The sequence below is a fragment of the Schistocerca serialis genome, chromosome 1 (genome assembly GCF_023864345.2).
Source record: "Schistocerca serialis cubense isolate TAMUIC-IGC-003099 chromosome 1, iqSchSeri2.2, whole genome shotgun sequence".
NCBI classification, from domain to species: Eukaryota; Metazoa; Arthropoda; class Insecta; order Orthoptera; family Acrididae; genus Schistocerca; species Schistocerca serialis.
This window is the reverse complement of record NC_064638.1, coordinates 1,051,177,052-1,051,195,698: the sequence shown is the minus strand read 5'-3', so window position 1 is coordinate 1,051,195,698 and position 18,647 is coordinate 1,051,177,052. Positions and strand designations below refer to the sequence as shown.

General features: G+C 37.5%; 1 protein-coding gene and 1 long non-coding RNA gene across 2 annotated transcripts in view; one reads left to right on the top strand and one right to left on the bottom strand.

Annotated features, from left to right (window-relative positions):
- LOC126415160 (acireductone dioxygenase) overlaps positions 1-16,953 on the top strand; it is a 59,791-nt gene extending 42,838 nt beyond the window's left edge. The window contains exons 3-5 of the mRNA XM_050083410.1: positions 3,379-3,498; positions 13,218-13,397; positions 15,223-16,953. Of these exons, the coding sequence (XP_049939367.1) occupies positions 3,379-3,498; positions 13,218-13,397; positions 15,223-15,372 (450 nt within the window). The 3' untranslated portion in view covers positions 15,373-16,953. The remainder of the gene's footprint in view (positions 1-3,378; positions 3,499-13,217; positions 13,398-15,222) is intronic.
- Positions 1-18,647, bottom strand: part of LOC126415177 (uncharacterized) — a 375,032-nt gene that overhangs the window by 276,363 nt on the left and 80,022 nt on the right. The window lies entirely within an intron of this gene.

The following is an 18,647-nucleotide window of genomic DNA, read 5'->3' as shown; positions in this document are numbered from 1 at the left end:
CGACTTGATTGCATTTTAATTTGTCTGTGTTTGTTTTCATGTTTCCAGTTGCTATATTCATCTGTGGCCTGTTTGGAATCTGATGGCTCTTGACTTCTCTAAGATAGTGATGTGATTCTAATCTTGTATTCTTCCTGATCTCTTCGATCAGACTGAATGCTATATGGTCTGTCTGGAAGACGGGTGCATGGCTTGCTTATATCTTTCTCACCCAGTTTGGCCCTGAAGTGTATTGTCATCATCTTCTTTTGTGTTCTCGACACAGTTCAGTTAACCTTTCTTCATATTTGTTTGTCCTGTTATGTACTGAGTGTTCATGTACTATTTCCATATATTGATTCTCCCTTCTAGTCTGTATATAATAATCACTTAACAAATATCTTGACTTGTCTATGTGGTATGCTTTCCAGCGCATCATCTAGCTCTTCCCAGAAACTACCTATTACTCTTTTCTTTGCTGTTCTTGTCATTAGTAGGTACATTTTCATTTACTATTCTATACAAATTTTTCCTGTTCATATTGTCAGCATTGATATTCTTTCTATTCTACACTATATTTCAGTTACGCCGTCGCTGTATCTATGAACCCCGTACCAAGGAATATGGATGTGTCTTCCCTTTCCGCTCTGGGAGAGGAGCCGGAGGAATGGACAGAAAAGAGGGCAGTGGAGATTGAACAGTAAGAGGAGATGGACAGAGGTAGGAGGTGGAGGGAAGGAGGAGTAGGAGATGGACATGGACAGAGGGGCGAGGAACATATGGACAGGTGGGGGGGGGGGGGGGGGGGGTGGAGGAGGGAGGAGGAGATGGACAGTGGGAGGGGCAGGTGGAGATATAGTGTGGTGGTGGAGGACATGGACAGAGATGGGGTGAAGGAGGAGATAGACAGAGAGGGGGGGAGTTAGGAGATGGATGAGTAGAAGATTGGAATAAATACATACCCGGGCAGCACTGCGTGTTTTTCCACAGCTCCCTCCTAAACCACTGGACCAATTTCAGCCAAACTTGTTACACCTGTCTGTTACTGTCAAGAAACAATCACCATGGGGGTAAGAACCATGTACCTATCATAAATCAGGAGACATGACGTAAACTCTGAGATGCGTGAAAAAATGCCAAATTGTGCATCTGTTATTTGCTACTAAGACACTCCTACAGTTGAGTCATCGTAACAAAATTCTGAACACTGGGTAGAACTTTTGGCAGCTTTCAGTTGCTCAGCGCAAATCGCTGTAGGTGAAAACAATAGTCATCTATAGAGCTATGAAGAGGTGTTGCCTTAGAGATGTTTACAGAATCATGTTGTAGATAGGTGAAGCAGCTGCACCCAGTGTACAGGAACTGTCTGAGATACTGTACTTATACATTGTACATTATGTATATTTCTCTGTACAGCTGTATCATAATTTTAAAGGCATTTTCACAAATACATGGAAATTAATTTTTTTCAATAATAGCAACAAATGCAGTTCATTTTTTGTTTTTGTATGATTGCAGTTATGGTTGATGGGATATGAGGTTTCATGTATTAGGGACATTTTGGTGAGTGTCAGAATTCCTGCTGTGCCACAGACCTTCCAATCATTGATACCTGTATGGTGTTTACAGTGGGCAGGAGTTTACTGTTTATTTGTGTAATTTTAAAATTTGTGTAAAAATTAATGATCCCACCAAGTGGAATCTTCGTACTGTAACATAGTTTGTGAATGTATAGAAGTAGACCCTATCGAAATTTATGTTTTTGGAAATTTGGTAAAAGAAGTTTCAGTTTGAGGCTGGTGCATCATGTTTACTGGGAGATGAATGAAGAATATTCATGAAGAAACACGACGAGATCAACCTTCAGTTGTGATTGACGAACTCAAATCGAGGAACGAGGCAAAAATTTAACAGGGTAGATGTTTCACTACTGGTAGACAGAGTTGTGCTTCCTGAAATTGCACAATTAGTTCTTTATCAAATTGTTAGTGGTGATCTGGGCTATAGAAAAGTGCGTGCCAATTAAGTCCCTTGGCTTTTGACAGATTAAAAAAATAATAATGGAAGTTTTACTGACTTTTCTCACTCACTACAACAGGAATAGTGAGGTGTTTTTAAGCCACATTGTTACTGGTGAGAAGCCCTGGGCTTAGCATAAAAGTCCAGAAATAAAATACATGTTGTTGGCATGAATATCCATGATCCTCAACAGAACTAAAAAAGGCCAAACAAGTTCTGTGCACCGAAATGGTTACGAACACTGTGTTTTGGGATTGAAAGAGTGTCTTACTCGCCAACTTCATACCTAGAGAAGAAACAATAAATGCAGCAGCCTATTGTCAGATCCTTCAGCGACTATTCCATGCCATTGAAAATGAATGATGTCAATTATTGACCACTGGCATTGCCCATCTTTACAATATGCTCATCCACATTCTGTTAAATTGAAGGAAAATTTGCTTTGGCGGTTAAAGGGGAATATTTTTGGACCTAATTGTCACCAAGTGATTAGCATCTTTCTTCCAAAATTGAAGTACTCGTTGGGTGGAAAGCACACTGGGAATGACAACGAACTGAAAAAGGATGTTAGCGACTGGTTCAGTAACTTTGCAGTAACTGAGTATGTAGAAGGCATAGGAAAGCTCATGGAGAGAGCTACAACAAATGTATAAATTTAAATTACTACTACATAAACACCAAAATATATTGTGAAATAAGTTTTATTTTTTTGAATTAAAATATCTGTAGAAACAAACATTATTTACTTTTAGAATGACCTTCAAAAGTTATCTACAATAAATAAATGTATTAGTGATTTAATGTCCCAGAGAATTTTGTAGTGTTTGTATGGGTCTGCTTTGAACAAACATTTCAGTCTTCGTGTCGGCACTCTGTCAGTTCCTTTTTGATAACAGAGTCTCTCTTCCTTTTTTTATCCATTTGTAATATTTTATCTTTATGCCATTCCTCCCGCATTGAGTATCTTTGACTCTTTTTTTTTCATACCACAGTGTTAATCAACAAGAGGAAATTAATCACTCTCACCTTCTGCTTTCTAGAAGACTGTCTGTGTGCATAATCGGCACTGTGTGGGATTTTATGCTGTCTTCTCATCAACAATATCTTTGCTTGTTCTTTAGTGCTATATTTCACATGTTTCTGTGGCAGCTAATTTGGTTCGTAATGCAAGAAACAGAATGAGACAATAGTCTGGAGAAATCTGATTTGTTAACTTGTTTCTTCTGCGCCCCATACTGCATTTTTTGCTATTTTATTGTCACACATTTTCATTTCTTTAACTCACATATGATTTGCGGTCAGTGTGTTATGTGCTTTATTACGATTGTTATAATGTAATGTGCATAAACAAAATTAATATTAGCTTTATCATTATTTCAGTTGAATCCAAAAACATTTATAGAAGATGGAGAACTTGAAAAAATCAAGAAAGAGCGTGGATACACATATGAAGATGAAATCACTTGTTCAAAGAACTGTTTACCAAACTATGAAGAAAAGGTAGTAAGATAGTTTTCATTTCTACTGAAATAATTGTTGATTAATGTATTTATGTTAAAAGTTAAGAACTTTATTGAAGTTGGATATGTAGAAGACTTTTTACAATTTTGATACACTACTATAAAGAAATAAAAGTATGAGAGACAGGAAAGAATAAAAAGCTGGAGGAATACTCCCTGACTGCAAAGCTACATCTATGTATCTACATATATACCCTGCTAGCCACCAAGTGGTGTGTGGCAGAATGTTCCACTTGCGGATCGCGTGAGGGAAAAACAACTGCCTGAACGCCTCAGTACGAGCTCTAATTTCCCTTATCTTTGAATGGTGATCATTGCACCTTATGAAAGTTGGTGGTAATAATATATGCTCTACATCCTCGGCGAATATCAGATTTTGGAATTTAGTGAGCAGCCCCTTCTGTTTAGTGAATCGTCTATCTGCAAGTGTGTCCCACTTCAAACTGTCTATGAGATTTGTAACGCTCTCGCGATGGCTAAATGTACCAGTCATGAATCTTGCTGCTTTGGATCTTCTTAATCTCTTGAATCAGACCCAACTGGTAAGGGTCCCATACAGATGAACAATACTCTAAGACTGGGTGAACAAAAGTATTTTAAGCAATTTCCCTTGTTGAAGGACTGCATTGCTTCAGGATTCTACCAATAAACTGCATTCTACAGTTCGCCTTAGCTGTTACTTGTGTAATCTGATCGTTCCATTTGAGATCATTTTGAATAGACACACCCAGATACTTGACGGATGTTACCACTTCCAAAGACTGGGCATTTATTTTGTACTTGTACGTTAATGGGGATTTTCACTTTGTTATACGCAGTAGGTTACACTTACTAATATTGAGAGATAACTGCCAGTCATTACACCACGCATTTATTTTCTGCAAATCCTCATTGATTTGTTCACAACTTCCGTGTGAGACTACCTTCCTGTAGACTACAGCATCATCGGCAAACAGTCTAATGCCGCTGTCAACACCATCAACCAGATCGTTTATGTAAATCGTCAAAAGCAGGGGACCTATTATGCTACCCTGGGGCACACCTGATGTTATGCCTGTTTCTGTTGAAGTCTCCCAATTCAAGATGACATATTGCTCTCTGTCTGTTAGAAAACACTCTATCCAACCGCATATGTCATCAGATCGACGGTAAGCTTGCACTTTTTGGAAGAAGCGGCAGTGCGGAACTGAGTCGAATGCCTTTCGAAAGTCGAGGAATATGGCACCAACCTGGGAGCCAGTATCTAGAGCCTGTTGTATATCACGCACAAAGAGTGCCAGTTGTGTCTCGCGTGACCACTGTTTCCTGGTTTCTGCAGGTGAGCTTCTCAGAGTCTAGAAAGGTCATTATGTCTGAACACAAAATATGTTCCATGATTCTACAACAAATCAATGGCGGTGAAATTGGCCGGTAATATGTGCATCCAATTTTCTACCCTTTTATAGATTGCTATGACCTGGGCCTTCTTCCTGTCTCTACATCTACATCTACATCAATACTCCACAAGCCACCTGACGGTGTGTGGGGGAGGGTACCTTGAGTACCTCTATCGGTTCTCCCTTCTATTCCAGTCTCGTATTGTTTGTGGAAAGAAAGATTTTCGGTATGCCTCTGTGTGGGCTCTAATCTCTCTGATTTTATCCTAATGGTCTGTTCGCGAGATATACGTAGGAGGGAGCAATATACTGCTTCACTCCTCAGTGAAGGTATGTTATCGAAACTTCGACAAAAGCCCGTGCTGAGCTACTGAGCGTCTCTCTTGCAGAGCCTTCCACTGGAGCTTGTCTTTCACCTCTGTAACACTTTCGCGATTACTAAATCGTCCTGTAACGAAGCGCGCTGCTCTCCGTTGGATCTTCTCTATCTCTTCTATCAACCCTATCTAGAACGGATCCCACACTGGTGAGCAGTATTCAAGCAGTGGGCGAACAAGTGCACTGTAACCTACTTCCTTTGTTTTCGGACTGCATTTCCTTAGGAGTCTTCCAATGAGTCTGTCTGGCATCTGCTTTACTGACGTTTAATTTTATATGGTCATTCCATTTTAAATCACTCCTAATGCCTACTCCCAGATAATTTATGGAATTAACTGCTTCCAGTTGCTGACCTGCTATATTGTAGATAAATGATAAAGGATCTTTCTTTCTATGTATTCGCAGCACATTACACTTGTCTACATTGAGATTCAATGGCCATTCCCTGCACCATGTGTCAATTCGTTGCAGATCCTCCTGCATTTCAGTATAATTTTCCATTGTTACAACTTCTCAATATACTACAGCATCATCTCTTTTAACTTTCCGCTGTTCTAATGATCTCTGATAGATGATGGATAAGAGTGGTGCTGTATTTGTAGCATAGGCAACATAAAATCTTACGGGAATACCATCTGAGCCAGATGCCTTCCTTGCGATTGTTTGATAATTGGAAGAGAGAATGGTGCTGCAGTCGTCTACCGTAAACGCGTTTTTGAAAGCTAGGTCTAGAATTTCAGTCTTCTGTTTATCATCATCCATTATATTACCCATACTGACAGCAAGAGAAGGTATTGAATTATTTGTAGCGTTCATAGATTTTACGTACGACCAAAATTTTTTGGGATTATTTTTAGAATCTCCAGATAAAATATTGCTTTCAAATTCATTAAAAGAATATCTCATTGACCTTTTGACAGCTGCTTTCATTTCGCATAATTTCTGTTTGTCAGTGGTACAATGACTACGTTTAAAATTCTCTGCTTTCTCAGCAACTTCCTAATATGTTTGTTGAACCAAGGTGGATCCTTTCCCTCCTCTATATTTTTGCTAGGCACACATTTCTCTAGCATGTGGTGGACAATGCCTTTAAATTCTGACCAAAGATGCTCAATATCTTTGTGTCCTGCAGTGAATGCTTGGAGCTGACGACGAAGATATTCATTAATGACACTTCTATTTCCTTTCCCAAACAAGAAAACTATATTCTGGGTGTTCCCCACTGACATAGACGTCACAATGAGATTATGCTCCCCAATACCTTCTTCTAGATTAACTTCCTCAAAAGGATCAGGTCTGTTTGTCACCAAGATATCTAATATGTTCCCATCTCGAGTTGGTTTTCTAACCAATTGCTCAAGGTTTTATGTTGAAGAGCACTCCTAGAATAACTTCACATGAGTCTTTGCTTCTGCCCCCTGTGATAAACGTGTAATTTTCCCAGTCAATGGATGGCAGATTAAAGTCTCCACCTATAACTAATGGATAATTTGGATATTTATTTCCTATGTACTCAAGACTTTCCCTGAAACATTCTGCAACGTTTGTTGTGGATGCTGGTGGTGTATAAAAACATCCTAATACAATGGTCACTCCTTGTCTGATTGGCAGCTTTATCCAGACTATTTCACAGTCCAACCCATCTACTAGGGATCTCTGTAAGGGCAGATATTAGAACAGGAAACGCTGGGAATGTCAGTATGAGACTAGTTTTAAAATTTTCAGCATAGGTATGACAATGACCTCCATCTGTTTCATTGATTTGATTTTGATTTGATTTGATTTTAACTGGAGAGCTAAAACAGCTTAGGTCTAACCCACCACTGCCCGCACCGAAACTAGGTTTATTGTGTGGCATCGCTCGCTGTATATCTAGTAAAGCCAACCAGTGCCCTTAAGTAGTGTAAGGAGTCCCTCTACCAGTTTTTTGTTAGACACAATTTCTTCAGGTCTAGTTGTCCCGAAGATTCTGTATCTTTTACTCTCCAATGCCATGCATTCAAAGATTAGGTGTGATGCAGTTTCTTCACCCTCATCACAGATCCTACATTTAGGGTCCTCTTCCATTATACCCATTGTGTGTAGGTGTTTTTTAAAGCTCCCATGGCCGGTCATCAGTCCAGTCATGAGTTTGATCTCTTTCCTGTTCAATCCCAGGATTTTAAACCATGGCTTGGGCATCATTACCTTACCATGTTTTTGTTTATGGACCTTGGTCCAATATCCTACGTGCTGTTTCCTAAGCCAGTTCCATAGTTCTAATTTGATCATAGCCTTGGTGATTGTCAAGACAGGTTCCTGCCCAATAAATGGAGTTGTTGCCCCCATCCTAGCCAATCTGTCGGCTTGTTCATTGCCACAGATCCCTGAGTGGCCAGGGACTCACACTAGGTACACCCTATTGCTTCCCCCTAGCTCCACCAGAGCTCTGTGGCAATCTGCAACAATCTTAGACCTTGTTGCAGGAGCTGCCAATGATTTCAGGGCTGCCTGGCTGTCTGAATAGTTGTAGATGTTACCATCATTGTAGCACCTACTCATATTCTCCTCCACACGTGCCCTGATTGCAGTTATTTCGGCTTGGAATACAGGGGCCAGTTTCCCTAGAGAGATGCTGCTCTCCAGTCTTGGCTGAACCCCGTACAACCCTGCCCCAACACCTTGATCTGCTTTTGACCCATTGGTGAACCAAACGATGTCCCCCGTACGGTGTCGAACTGTTTTCTCCCACTGCCACATGATAGAAATTTTGGAGTATTCAAAAAGAAAAGAAAAAATTGTGATAGAGTTTATACCCTAAAAGCAAACAGTAGAAAAAAATGTGGAAGTACATGTTCCAGAGTATGATGAAATAATTGATTTTGATACATGTTGTATCGAAGGGAAACTGAAGGATTCCCAAGATATAAAAAGCAGGCATTCTCCCTTAAAATTCAAGTACCGCAACAATTGGAGAGGTTGAAGCATCTGTTTACATCAGCTTTCCTGTTACACACATTATTTCTGGGAAAGTCAAGGTCACTGCCTTATCTTAGCATACCATGTGACAAGGTATACAAGGACAAAGTTCCCATAAACTTCAAAAAGATACAGGACATTTGAAAGTCAGTGAAATATGTTCTTCAAGACGCGATGGAATTTTACGAGAACATTCTAAAATGGGCAACAATGAGTACTCTGAGTGAATCTTTTCATCTCTAATAAGTCCTAAGTCCTGTGTGTTTGTTTGTTTCTTCATGAATTTAAATTATATTCAGTCATAGTAATAATGCAGTATGTAACTAACATTACTGTTGTCCATTAATATGTATTCCATGAACACATGTGATTAATATTCCATATTAAATTTATTAATCAATACAGGTCATGAATTTATTGGTAACCACAGGGCTGAAAAGCATTAAGTCCATTTTTGAAAAACAGAAATAAATGCGGGTTAAATGTTCAAATTGTATTTTCATTAACAAAAATTACATTCTAAAAAATTATTTAATAGATAATACTAGTTACCAGATTTAAACTTTTTCTGCATTTGGTTTGTAAATGGGTGTATTTACCTAATTTTGAATTGCTACATACAATGGTAAAATCAGTTTTTCTCTATGACATCACATTTCCTAGATACACAGCAGAATAAAAAATGGTAACAGCAAAAATTGACACAATTAAGTCAAGCAAAACTACACATTCATAATGTTTGAAGTCAATACTGTTTTGCACGTAAAGTCAGTGTTGTGCTATGTAATAAATGACGTTGTGTTTCAGTTAATGGTACACTGTGATGCATATTTGAATAGGTCTTTAGGAGAAGAAATGAATTACTGAATAAAAAAACCATGGTACCATTTAAAAAAGTCATACTGCTGTTCATATCTTTGTAAAAAACAAAGCTACAGTGAAGGCAATCATGCTGATTGATGTCCCCCTGACAGTTGAAGAGCATTTGCTTGAAACATTTTGTAATTTGCTTCTGGACAAACAGTTATTTAGAGTAGTAAGATAAATGGGACATCCTTTATATGGGCATGATGCCAATAAAAGGTCCAAATTAGTTCAGAATATATTTCCCCCCTTAAATCGTCTTTGGTTTTCGAAAAATGCAATGACGGAGCTCTTCTTTTGTTTGCTGTTTCACCACTCTCCCTAACAAAACCCCAGCAGTAGTCATCCATCTTCAAAGGGTTCCAATGGCCTTGGTAATGGTGCTCCGTGGTAAGAATGTCTTGGTGAAAGCGTTCCCCATGCTAATCGCTTACGGCTCCCAAATTTTCTGGGAAGAAATCAAGGTGAGAATGTAAAAAGTGAATTTTAAGTGACATTCTACACCCCAAGTTCTTATAGTTGTCCAACAGATCATTCACAATGGTAACGTAGTTTTTGTCTTTTCTGTTACCCAAAAAACCCTTCACAATTGCTTTAAATGAAGACCAAGCAGATAATTGGATATCTGTGAGTTTGGTATCAAAGGTTGGATCTTTCAGCAATTTTCTTATTTGTGGTCCAACAAATATAGCCTCTTTCAGCATTGATTCGCTTAATTTGGGAAACTTTTCTTTCAAGTGATTGAAGGCCTCACCTTCTTTATCCAGAGCTTTTACAAAGTTCTTGATAAGACCCAACTTGATATGAAGGGGCGGCAAAATGATTGTATCGGGCTCAATCAATTGTTCAACAAATTGTTCACATTTACATTTACGTTTCCAGGAACACATGACTTCCTTACAGGCCATTCCTTGACTGTATAGTGGTTCCTGGTGTAATGGCTGTCCCAAAGGCACAAAAAGCAGCAGTGTTTCGTGGATGCAGCCTGTAAACCTGTAAGGAGTGCAACAACTTTTAAATTACAGCAAAGGTGCCATTCGTGATTCTTATATTTAGTTGCCTCTAGCAGCAAAGCCATGGTTTCATAAGTTTCTTTCATGTCTACTGCCTAAGCAAGCCAAAGGTACCAATGGAAATGGATTGCCATTATGCAGTAGTACTGCTGTCAAGCTGATGTTACTGGAGTCAATAAATAGTCGCCACTCCTATGGATTATGTTATACACCTAGCCGCATCATTAGACCATTGAAATCTCTACACACACACACTGAATTCTGCATTTTGAAATACTGAGTGAAAGAAGCACCTCTTGATCTGAAACAGGAAATTTTTGTCCCTGGAGCTAGAAGATTCCGTTGTTGCAGTCTCGACCCCAAGAGTTCAGCTAACTGTTTCAAAAGTTGTAGATCATGAACCAAATCATTCAATTCCTTTTGATTTAAGAGCTGAGGCAAAGTGTCATGATACTGAGTGAGGGCAGTACTCTTCTATATGCTCAATACTTTCTGATTCACTTGACATGGTGTCTGGTTCCGTGGCTTTCAAGTTACAGACAGGAGCACGGGGCACAGGCAGATGCACTGAAGATACATTTGCATACTTTATTTTATGTCTAGTTGTGCTTGAATGTCCCAAAATATTTGTAAGACAGAAGTAACAGTCTGAATAATGGTCTTTAGGCTCACACCACACCATCAGATGGCATGGCTCAGTGTTTTCCTTTCAGCCACTCATCAGATGCAATGGCTCAGTGTTTTCCTTTCAGCCACTCGGTTAAGGTTGTGGTACAGGTTATGCAGGGAATATGAGGTGCAAAATTTTTATCTTGATCACCAACAGGACAATCAAATTACAATTTATATGCCTTATGCAAGGAAAGCGTTTCTGAAGAAGAGAAATTTGTTAACATCCAGTATTGATTTAAGTGTCAGGAAGTCATTTCTGAAAGTATTTGTATGGAGTGTAGCCATGTATGAAAGTGAAACATGGATGATAAATAGTTTGGACAAGAAGAGAATACAAGCTTTCGAAATGTGGTGCTACAGAAGAATGCTGAAGATTAGATGGGTAGATCACATAACTAATGAGGAAGTATTGAATAGGATTGGGGAGAAGAGAAGTTTGTGGCACAACTTGACCAGAAGAAGGGATCGGTTGGTAGGACATGTTCTGAGGCATCAAGGGATCACCAATTTAGTATTGGAGGGCAGCGTGGAGGGTAAAAATCGTAGAGGGAGACCAAGAGATGAATACACTAAGCAGATTCAGAAGGATGTAGGTTGCAGTAGGTACTGGGAGATGAAAAAGCTTGCACAGGATAGAATAGCATGGAGAGCTCCATCAAACCAGTCTCAGGACTGAAGACCACAACAACAACAACAACAACAACAACATGCCTTCTTAAACAAATCAGTGATTGGTTTTCTTTGAGCTTTTGGAGTGAGTTTCCCACACACATAACAAAAGTTGTTGGGGTGGTTTAGACAGCAACGAGATTTACTAGTTGCCATTTTTCTTAGTGTAAGTTTTAAAACACAAAAAGTTTGCACTGCCTTTCACAGGAAACACTCACTGAGGATCTCTCTCTCACCACTAGATTACCGCACCAACCTTTTACTGACGATTTGTAGATCTTCTAGCTCTCTTCTGCAAATCAAAAACAAACAATTAAACATCAAAGCAAAAGAACAGCAAAAAGCAAAGTACTGAACAGGAAAAATAAAAAACCCTTAAGAACTCAAAAATGGTGCTTGCTAGACCATTTTGAAAGGTGTATTCAGATTCTACACACCAAAATACGTTTTAGTTGATGTATCACATCCCAGATGCAAAATGGCTGTTGACTAGTGTAATAGGAGTTATAATCAATATTTATTTGGTTTAGTTACATCTATACAGTTTTTTCCTTCTCCTGTTAAAGTTGCAAAAATGGATTTAATGCCTTTCAGCTCTGACCGATTCAATTGATAGAGGAAAAAGAGAAGATTCAAAGAAGAGCAGTGTGTTTCTTTGCAGGGAGGTGTTCTGCATTATGGTGTGGTGTGGTTTACTATTAAAAGTTCAAAGAGCATATGTTCCTAGAAGAATCAAGCAACATACTGTTGCATCCTATGTATATCTTCCAAAAAGATCATGTAGGTAAAATTAGAGAGATTATAATTCACATGGAGACTACCAGTAATCTCTATTATTATGAACTATTCACGACTGGAACAGGAAAATGGGGGAAGTGCAGTGATACATACCACACACTGTAAGGTGGTTTGGGGAGTAGAGATGTGTTATATTTAGTTTTGTTGTAACACATTTCAAGTAAAAATATACCAAGTAGTAGGCATATCATATCTGAAATTGTCAGCCCATACAGTAAAATCAAATTAATAGTGAATGTTGTTAAGACAGAGTGAAAGTAGCCATGGAAAATGACAGTATTGATTTAAAAAACTCTGCAAAAAGGATTTTGCCATGTTTGCAAATGTCTTACTCAGTTTATACTTACAAATGTGGTATCAGAGGGAACAGCGATCTAGGGTGTCCTTTACTGAATCTAGTTTTGAGGTACAATGGATTGAAAAATGCAAGTGTAAAAATCTTTTTATAGTCTAACAGCAGAAATGAAATGTCCGACAGATAATGCAAATCCTATTTCATCTCGATTTCTAGTAAAAGCTAGTCTTTTATACATTCGGCTGTTATTCATTCCTGGAAACCATTTGATGATATGATAATCTTTTGTTTTCGCAGACTTCACTAGACACTATCAGTTGTTTATATTAACTAATTTCTTAAAAAATTGTTTTCTATGTTGCATTTATTAAAATGTGGAAAGTAAACAGACTCATTCTATTTTTCTATTAAATTGTTAGAAGTTATTGACACTGCAGTTTTCAGCAGAAGGAAAATTTAAGAAAATATGTGAAAAGAAATGATAAGTGCTTTTTGCTTAGGATTGGGTATGGTAAGTATAATATGAAACACAATTTTAAAATCCTGGCTTGTTACTTGTACACACTGCATTACTGTAGCCCTTTTTAATTGTTTCCTCCAGGATGCCTTGTCCTGGATGTTAATTCCTTATTTGAGTTGGGAAAGTACTCTGTTAAGCTTATATATTTTGTTCCAGCTGAAGAGCTTTTTCACTGAACACTTGCATACAGAAGAAGAAATAAGATTTGTACTCGAAGGTTCAGGATACTTTGATGTACGAAATGGAAATGATGAGTGGATTCGTATTGAAGTTTTACCTGGTGATATGATCATAATTCCTAGTGGAATATACCATCGATTCACACTTGATACAAAGGTTTGTATAAATATTATTAAGCTTTCCCCATCCAAAAAATCACACTAACTAGTAAGCTGACATAGTTACAATTGAAACTTGCAGGGGGTGTTCACTATGTTAGCATATGCCAGCTTTCTGCGTGCTGTCATTCATTGTTCAGTTAGATAATATATCACTGTAAAGATGTGATTCCATTAAGGCAACTAGAACAATTCAGCCCTTGTGGCTGTCAAATGGGACTGCTTTGATGTAACTGATGGCAGGAGCTGGAGGCAGCAAGAACTCAGCCAAGTGGTCAAGTTACAGAGACCAACGTGAGATGGAGTTGTCACTGTAGTTCATCTTATTTGATTGTCTTGTGGTTTTGCAGCTGAAGCAGTATCAGTACTTCAGTTTCTTTATAAAACTGATGATTGCAGCTGTGGCCATGTAGTGTTGGAACATGTCAACAAGAAGCCACACTCAATGTCTTTGACCATATTTCACTATCATTTCAGTAAGTAGTCTGTATGAGGGTGTGGTGAAAAGTAATGCCTTCAAATTTTTAGTGTAAAAACTGTTATAGTTTTGTAGGTAAAGCAGATGTTATTGAATTCTGCATCTTTATTCTTCATGTCTACAGATTTATTTCTCAACATAGTCACCCTAGCAATGGACATATTTCTCTCAGCAAGAGACCAGTTTGTTGATACTATCGCTGTTGAATATTTGACTTTGTTGGTAGAGGCACCACCTCAGCTCTGCTTGGACTGCTTCATCACTAACGAAGTGAAGTCCTCAAAGGTGTTCTTTAAGAATTGGAAACAGATGAAAATCAGAGGACCCAAGTTGGTACTGTATGAGGGATGATCAATGACAGTGAGGCCAAGGCGTTGGATTGTTGCAGATGTCACTTGTGTGTGGTATGGCATTGCCATGCTGAAGGAGAATGCACTCCATCTGTGGACGAACTCTTTGAATTTGGAACTCGATTACAGCATGCTGCTTCTCAAGCACCAACATAGTTAAGATACATGCAACCATGTTACACACTAGAGTTTGGAATTCTGTAGTGGCAGAGGGCAGCATATATGTAGATACGAAGAAAAAAGATTTGAATGTAAATATTTGTGTTATTTAAATAGCTTTTAAGAGTTTTGACATAAATTCGGAACCATTACATTCATACTGACTTGCATGTCTTACAAAGGCTGCCATCCCATGGCCTGTATGTTGCTGATTTTAAGGCAGTGCCACCATGACTCTCACTAAGTGACTGATAGTTGTGTCATTTGAAGCTGAACACCCATCTCTAAATGTGTATCTCAGATCATGCAGCTGTAGTCATTCTAGACATTGCATTTGAATCACAGCTTTAAGAAATAATGATTATAGGTGATGAAAACACTTGGCTTCTTGTTCCAGCAGGAGAATTTACAAATTTTGTACTTCTCCTGTGGAACTCTTCTGTCACACTGTTTTAAACAAGACAGTTTTTTGCAATATATTGCTTCCCTTCTGCATCATAGTTTAGAGGGACTGGCATTATGGCAGCCGACTCTGCAATGCCCTTCAGCACTAAAGTGAAGACTAAAATAATGTGGAATGAACCAGAAAATACTATATTAAGACCTTTTTGTTTAATTGTCATAGCTGTTTTGTGGCTTCAAAAAATTTTCATTTTGGGGTACTGTTATGAGTTTACTGATGTTAAATTTTAATTTATCCTTTCTGTCACATTACTCTTATTTGGCCATCATCTTCCATTTGCCCCAAAATACTTAATAATCATGTTCCTTCTATAAATTTTAGTTTAATAAATGTTGGTTTGGTTATGATTAATTTCTTTCCACTTTTGTTACAGAATTTTATTCGCGCTAAAAGGTTCTTTATTGGAGTACCAGTGTGGACACCACACAACAGGCCAGCTGATGAGATGGATTGTCGAAAGCAATATCTTAAACAGTTAGAAAATGGGTTTGAAGCAAGGCAAAGAGGACTTGGTAGTTCATAAATTCTCTTGTATGTCAGATTTTAGTCTAAGGTTCAGTTTTATGGTAAAACATAAAAAATGGGAAATATTGTATATCACCATGTAAAGTTATAAAATGGGTCATAATATTTTTTTTTCTATGGTTCTGGGAACAATTGTAATCAATTATGATATTATGTGGCAGGATAAGGAAAATCTCATTTCTTGAATATGAAAGGTAGCTTATCATAACATTGTTAATAAATCTATGCATTTCTTTGTTCTCGCTATCACATAGAGTATTTTAAACTACAGGAACTGTTGTCCTTCAACCTAGAACCTATGTACATCTCTCAGCAGACATGGGACAGTGAATAAAACCCTATTGATCTTCATATACTGGCATTGATTCAAATAATATATCTTTACCACTATGCCAGTGTTTTTACTGCTCTTTTTTTTAAATTTAAAATGTTTTGAGTTGCTGCTGTGTACAAAAATTATGTTAATTTTGCCAAAATGTAGGTAACAGTTTCTCACATATTCAGCAAACCAATTTTAATCTGAATCTGTTCAGTATTCCAAAATAATGTACTGCCTTTTTTACATTATTTACAACATGATTTCAGTTCCATATATAGTTAATAATTTTTACTTTTTCAATAGGCTCTGAAGTCGTTTGAGATAGGTAGAGAAGTTTCTAGGTATGATTGCCAAAGTAAGATTGTTGAATATTTCTTTGTGATTTCCACAATTAAAAAAAAAACTTTCATTTAGTAAAAAATTTGTTACGCCTCTCGAATGTGCTATCTTAAAAGAATTATTATACAGCCACAATGAGGCTAGTGGTCAGACAAGAAAGAGCTAATCATGGAATGTTTTAGCTTTGTGTTTCAAGTCCTGCTATGTTTATGACTGCTGCAAATCAGACAAGAAATTCTTTGTGTGAGGTATATGTGGAACAACTGTGGTTTTGACTCATTAAGATTTAAATCTTATGTTGCTTTGGTAAATAACACACTTTGTCTGATTTGCAGAGAAAGTCCAGTTGCATTTAGAAATTATGTATGTGTCCAGTCTCCATATTCAAGTTAACAGAAATACAGTGACTGCTGAATTATTAGAACAACTGAAGATGTAAACTGAATCATGAGAAGGGTTAGAAGAATGATTGAAAGTGAAGTTCTTCAAAAGTATTTTGAAAGTTCTTTCAGATGTCTCTAGTTAATATGAAATCACAATGTGTATGTCTTAAGTTTTAGAAGGATTTTCTACTTGACAGATGGAAAAAAGTAAAAATGTTAAAAATATAACCATAAAAGTCAGCTTATTTTAACTTTTTGTCGATAATCTGAATCACATATGAAAGGGGGGAAAAGGGAATGTAAATGAATATAGAATACATTTAACATAAACTTACATTGGAGAAGCAGTAATGTATCTGATATTATAAGGCTGTGACTAAAATGGTATTCTCATCAAAGATCATTTTGTAAATAAAAATTAGAGATATTTGTGGCTATTATTTTTTTAAAGATTTTTCTGCATATGTGGCATATATATATTTCAGTATATTGTAATGTTGTTACTTTTAAATATATGGAAGTTCTGAAGTTCTCAAAACACTGTTTTTCTTTTTTCTTACCAATTTTTCCCCTGCTGAATTCCACTCCATAGAGAGAATTTTTATTTTATTTTATGTGCAGTTACACATCTTATAATAATAATAATAATAATAATAATAATACAAAAACTAAGTCTAACATACTGCTAGCTTCCAATTCATCTGACTTTCCTCATAGGTTTCAAGCGCACACTGCTTCTGTGATAATTCCATCTATTTCTGCCACCTGATAACCTCTAGTTATGTCATCTATGTTCTCCCATCTAGATTTTTTAAATGTTCACTTTCCCCTACAGAATTTTGTCTAGGTTCTTCTGTACCCCCTAGTCTTGCATTCAGTATACTGACAAGAAATTGGTTTTATTTCTAACAACAAATGTTCCAGGCTGAATGAGGCTGCACACTGATAAGACACTAGACCCACATTTTGGAGAATGGTGGGTCAAATCCCTATTTGGTTGTCTAGATTAAGGTTTTTTGTGATATCCCTAAATCATTAAGGCAAATGCCAGGATCGTTCCTTTAAATTGGGCATGGCACGTTTCTTTCCCATCCTGATTTGTGTTCTGCCTCTAATGACCATGTTGTCAACAGGACACTTTTCTCCTTGCTCTTCTCCTTTTCTTCTAGTTCTCTTAGCTCTTTACCCTCTTCTTCACTTTCCATTCCTCCTGTATCCCTTCCTGTACTTCTCTTCGTATTTTCCAAGAACATGTGTGCAATTTAGATCATTTACTGGATACTTAAATGGCTTTCTGCAATTTTGCTTGTCTCACACTCCCCAAAAGCTACTAAAATCAAAACATACAAATATCTCCCTGCTACCTACTGAAATTTTTCCCCTGTTCACAGTAGAATCTTGACACAAATTCCAGAAACCCAAAACCTAAGGAAAGAAGCCTAAGGACATGCCCAAACATGACTGTGTACACAAAAACTGCATCTCTGTAGACTGTCAAATTTATCTTACAAGGTTTCCTTTCCTGTAAAGTTTACAGTTGATACTTCCGGATGATGGAGATGAAGTTCTGTGCTGTGAACCCAAGCCTGACCAGGTTGCCAAAGTGAAAAGTTTCGTGACTTGCCCTCCATGATACTAGGGCATTGTGTGATATCTTATTCACAGCCGCAACCAGAATTTACACTCTCATAGGAATATGTGACTCATGAGACATATTGCACTACAGATTTGTGAGAAAATGTTTACAGATGGACCTGTGTCACTTTTTGACACTTACATTTTTGAAATAGCCTTAACAAGAATCTCCGACTTCAGCATGACTTTAGACACAAGGTCAAAATAGTCACCAATTCAATACTAACCTACAAAATGTGTTCAGAAAGACTCAAATGTTTAACCGCTGGACTGGAAAATGCAAACCCCTAACGATCAATACAATGCCACCTACTGCTTCCTTGCACCTTTCACAGACAATCGTCACAAACATGAAACAAGATAATGACTAAAGTATGTGTAGGTCAAGTTGAACCTACATCAAATATTTTAAAGCATCGATGGAACTGGTTTCAATTAATTAGCTGTAACTAATCATCAACAAGTCTGTCTGTCTTCCAAAAAACACCACCTCCAGCTAGATATTGTCTCCACAATATACTATAGCCTCCTCCTATGACATGTGCACTTGCTAAAATGCACAACTTCTTATAATAACCAGAAAAACTGCTCTGAACT